The 4,765-nt window shown below is 35.3% G+C and overlaps 1 protein-coding gene and 1 non-coding gene across 2 annotated transcripts; both read left to right on the top strand.

Annotated features, from left to right (window-relative positions):
• Positions 1-713: 713 nt before the first annotated feature.
• On the top strand, positions 714-3,505 carry LOC113302562 (acid phosphatase 1-like). Its single transcript, XM_026551489.1, has 3 exons — positions 714-1,316; positions 1,431-1,640; positions 3,112-3,505. Exons 1-3 carry the CDS (start codon positions 898-900, stop codon positions 3,287-3,289), a joined length of 807 nt encoding a protein of 268 aa, XP_026407274.1. The 5' UTR covers positions 714-897; the 3' UTR covers positions 3,290-3,505.
• Positions 3,506-4,177: 672 nt separating this feature from the next.
• Positions 4,178-4,251, top strand: TRNAV-CAC. The gene has a single exon. It is a non-coding gene; the product is annotated as a tRNA-Val (tRNA).
• Positions 4,252-4,765: the final 514 nt, after the last annotated feature.

Raw genomic sequence — 4,765 nt, 5'->3', positions numbered from 1 at the left:
CAAATATTGCGCCCGTAAACCATCTCGGCCACAAAAAGTTCCTTTAGGGAAACTTGATAGCACTAAGAACAGATTTAGAGTCAACTGCAATTGGTTCAATGCAAACATACTTATTGTAAAACTTATTAATAATGTTTATGATAGTATCAAAAAAGATAAATATATATTGATAATGTTTATGGCAATGTGCTAAACGATTTCACCGATACATTTCCTGGAAGGATGCATTGAATCTCCACGCTGTAATACATCTTTCCTGTAGGTTTCAGCTCTCAACTATTACACAAACGGATGGAGTAACGCGTTTCCATGCTTTGCGATGATAACCATTTCTTAATTGAGGATTGAGATGGATTAAGTCAGTTTCTTCATAAGAAAACGTTGTTGAAAAACATTAAAAATTAATTAGTATCCTATACTTCAAATCAAACGGCCAACTGCTAAAGAAAATCTAAACTAATCATCATTTTATTTGATAAATACTCTCTATCCAAAAATATTCTTTCCCAAAATTAAATGGCCTTCACGTTTAGCAAGACAATAGCGGGTATAACTAAACTAGATCCGAGCCCCTATTTATTTTCCAAATCCGTATTACACGTTTAAAACGCGTCAACATCTGATTGGATAAACGGCATATTCTCTGACACTGACAGTTTGAAATGCCGTTATATAAACCTCTACAAGCCTCTTACTTTACTTACACACCGTTACCATATTTAATCTTTAAAAACCCCCCAATTTGATTTTTAGAAGTTCCGTCACAACGAAGAAACGAAGAACTCCTCAAGAACTGTGCCAAATCCAATACTTTCCTTTGATTCTGATTCTTTGTAACCCTAAATTATAAAAACCCCCAATTCAATTTCATTGCTGTTTACTTTTATTCTCTCATCAATGTCAATTAATATGAAATTTCGTGGAATTATTTTGTTCTTGTCGCTTTTTTCAATTGTATTTGCTGATGAAAAGTTTAATCCTCATGATTTACCCAGACCTCTAATTCTTGAATACCCAGAGATTGAAGTAAAGCATTTAGATGAGGAGGAGGTTTCATTACGTTGTACTAGTTGGAGAGTAGCGGTTGAGGCGAATAATATGAATCCATGGAAAAGTATACCATATGAATGTGCTGATTATGTGAAAGATTATATGATGGGAAAGGGGTATAGTATTGATCTTCAAATGGTTTATAATGAAGCTATGGAGTTTGCAAGAAATGTTGAGTTGAGTGGTGATGGGAAAGATGTTTGGGTTTTTGATGTTGATGAAACATTGATCTCTAATCTTCCTTATTATGCTGATCATGGTTATGGGTAAGATTTGTTCTTCATTTTTTGCCTTTTTAATTAGTTTCATCATCATAATAGGGGTTTTGAGAATTTATTATCATTAGGTGGTATGTGATTTGGTCTTTGATGAAATTGCAGATTGGAGCTTTTTGATCATAATGAATTTGATAAATGGGTTGAAAAGGGTCTAGCACCTGTAATTGAGTCTAGTTTGAAGTTGTATCAAGAGGTTCAAGGATTGGGCTTCAAAGTCTTCTTGTTGACTGGTAGGAAAGAGGAACACAGGGGTGTAACTGTTGAAAATCTCCAAAATGCCGGATTCCAGAAATGGGACAAGCTATTACTAAGGTATCAATCTCAAGTTTTACCAGTTTAGGAGTTATAATACTGTAATTTTACTTTGATCAATTCTAAGTTATTAATGTTGACAAATGTCCGCGAGGGAAGTAGATACATTTCTTGGTTTGATTACAAAATACTTAGTTTTGTGATTCTTAGGTTAGCAAATTTTTCCTAGACATTTGATTTGACCTTTGAGAGTTGAGACTTGGAGTGATGTGGAAAATGAAAAACATGTGTCCGTACAAAATTGCGGGTTCCACTTACTGGTTATTAGTCCATTACACCCTTACGAGATCAATCTTCTGTTACCTAGTCTCTTGAATGCTCAATCGTAAACACTCATGAAAAGATAGAGTGGGAAGTAAAAGCTTCACTTTGTTGTATATTAGGAAGTATCTTTTTGTCTCATCTGTATACAATGGGATCATTGTGCTAGGATGACTCTCTAGACATGTTCGGTAATTGACATTTAGAGGTGCAGTGAGAAGTAACTAAAAGTTTGGGAGACGGCTATCATTATAGTCGTATATCATATACTCGTTATTCGGATTTGTTTTTTTGTCTGACATGAATTATACTTTTCTATCCATAGTTTGAAATTATTACCTCTCAGAAAATTACTATTGAACCTCTCTTGCTTACTCTGCACCAATTTCTGGATTCATAACTTTCGAACTTTCGTTTCTCAAATTTATCTCTCAGTCCTCTAGCTGCTCTTGCCCAGCTAATTTACTCTGATTGCAGAGACCTCTTTTTTCCATACTTTATTTAAATTTGCAGCTTATTTAAAGAGCGGTCAGTTGGGTGCTAGATTAGCTTATGTATCAGACTCCATATTTAACTTAAATGGTATATAGGCTAATGTACTTCGTATTAGTAACAATAGCAATTCACTAGGAGAGAATAGAAATGTCTCTTGCTTCTGAGATTTTTGGTAAGAAAATTTTATGTGCCTGAATTCAGTCCCCAATATAGGTTCAGCTCAGAATCTTAATGGGACATCCACCCAGGAAATGCCATTTAAGCTGGTTAAGGCTAATAGATACCTTGTTGTCAGTTTTTTCCTCCCATATTATACTTGGCTGTTTACATTTTATTTTAATGCATGCCCTCAGCTGTCATTTAAATAGAAGAACACATATCTTAGTGACTAGCACTATGAAAACCAAACCTGTGCTTAGCTGAAACCTGTGACTAGCACTATATTTAATTGATATTCAGTGTCCAAGTAAGTTATAATTGCACATAACTGAAACCTATTGATCGGGAGATGTTACCACTCTCTAGATAACTTTATCGGCTAGACTTGTATATTATTCAAAGATAGTGCCAATTCTTTCTTGATTCTTTTGCATTGTGTTTGAAGAGACTTGTGCTTTTGGATCTAATGCCATGTCAAATTTGCAAAATTAGGTGATTTTAAATTTGTCAACGTAGTTTGTTCTAAATTCAATTCCTCTTGAATCCGTGTATGCAGATCATCGGAGGACCATGGGAAAACTGCAACTATTTATAAGTCTGAGAAAAGGAGTGAGATGGTGGACGAAGGCTACAGAATTCTTGGCAACTCTGGAGATCAATGGAGTGATTTACTAGGTGCAGCTGTATCCTTGCGTTCGTTCAAGCTTCCCAATCCCATGTACTATATTGCCTGATTCACTCATAATTCATCCCTCTATTAGAAAAGGGGGGCTGTCTTACACTTTAATTTGTCTAACAAGATGTATTATACCTTATGTACTTCCTCAGAATCTCAATCAACTGTTAATAAGGAACTTAAGCAAGTTTATAATGTAATTGAATTTATAATGTAATTGAATTCAGAAACTGGTTCAGTCTAAATTTAAGGACTGGCAAGAACATCTACTGGAGAGACCAATTTTATCCTTCTATTTTTTTTTCTTTAAGCTTTCAGAGGCCATCTCATGTAGATTTTAGGATCAAAGTAACACCAGGTCTGGACAGAACTTCTTCCGTGAAAATCTGACCTTTTTACATGAAAAATGATTACACGTATCTTTGTTTTTCCTTGTGGACTTTTCTTATAAGAGTAGAACCCCTGTTCTTCACGGCAAAATGTACTATACAAGAATGCCTTTTCACAATGGTTTTATAACCTACCAATAAAATGTTTGACAGCTAAAAGAAAGAAGCTACAAAAGTGAAAGCAATAGTGATCTATATTTCAAAGAGTCTTGATGTTGCTCGCCATCCCTAAACGGCAAGATTCATCTAGCCTATTTTCCGTGACCACATATTTTACTTCTAGTTTTTGCATATGCCACCAAGGATAATGAACTCGGTGGCAACTGGCAAGGAATGGAGCATCATCACCGGAAGACTAAGATTATAACGAAATCAGTGCATCTGAGGGTTGATATTTGGATGCGCTATTGTTATCAACGTGGTAAACTCCTGGAATACTCTCATGCATATGCTCCTGTTACTGCATATAATATTCTCAAGCAACGATGCAAGTCGCGTGACCTGCATTAGTTAAGATCAGATATCTTATAATTTCCGTCTGCGACATACACAACGATGTCTGGATGGTGTAGTTGGTTATCATGTTAGTCTCACACACTAAAGGTTCCCAGTTTGAACCTGGGCTTAGACATATTTATTTTTTATTTTAACTTTATCTTTTTAAGCCATCCGCAAATAAAACCCGCATCAGGCATATTTAATTGTGGAAATTGAATTATTGTTTTTATTTTTGATGGTCCTTTACAAATATACCTAACACACTTTATAAACGTCCCTGATGGCATAATTAAAATTTTATCTAAAAAAATTATTTTCATGGTTTCCATATTTAACCTTTATGGATTATATACTCAATTCCTTCTTTACTTCTCAGAAAACAAGAACACAACATCTTCGTCGCTGCCTCCGCCACTACCATCTCCGTCTCCACCACAACCAACACCATCATTACCACCACCACAACCTCCTTAGTCACCATCTACATCTCCAGCTTTACAACAGATTCAGGAATCAACTAGATTTGATTTTATTAGATTTGATTTTGACCGAGAGATCTGTGATTGAAAATAAAACCAAACCAAATTAATCCCACCACCACCATCTTCATCGTCACCAGCTCTGAAACTATCACCACCTTCGTCGTT

The sequence above is a fragment of the Papaver somniferum genome, chromosome 8 (assembly GCF_003573695.1).
Source record: "Papaver somniferum cultivar HN1 chromosome 8, ASM357369v1, whole genome shotgun sequence".
In the NCBI taxonomy this organism is placed as follows: domain Eukaryota; kingdom Viridiplantae; phylum Streptophyta; class Magnoliopsida; order Ranunculales; family Papaveraceae; genus Papaver; species Papaver somniferum.
Note: the sequence above shows the minus strand (reverse complement) of the source record. Positions and strands in the feature narration are given on the sequence as shown.

Excerpts from the sequence above, each read along its gene's own strand:
- LOC113302562 (XM_026551489.1), top strand. The coding sequence starts at position 898 with ATGTCAATTAATATGAAATTTCGTGGAATTATTTTGTTCTTGTCGCTT. Across the intron at positions 1,317-1,430 it reads TATGCTGATCATGGTTATGG|ATTGGAGCTTTTTGATCATA; the intron begins GTAAGATTTGTT and ends ATGAAATTGCAG. Across the intron at positions 1,641-3,111 it reads TGGGACAAGCTATTACTAAG|ATCATCGGAGGACCATGGGA; the intron begins GTATCAATCTCA and ends CCGTGTATGCAG.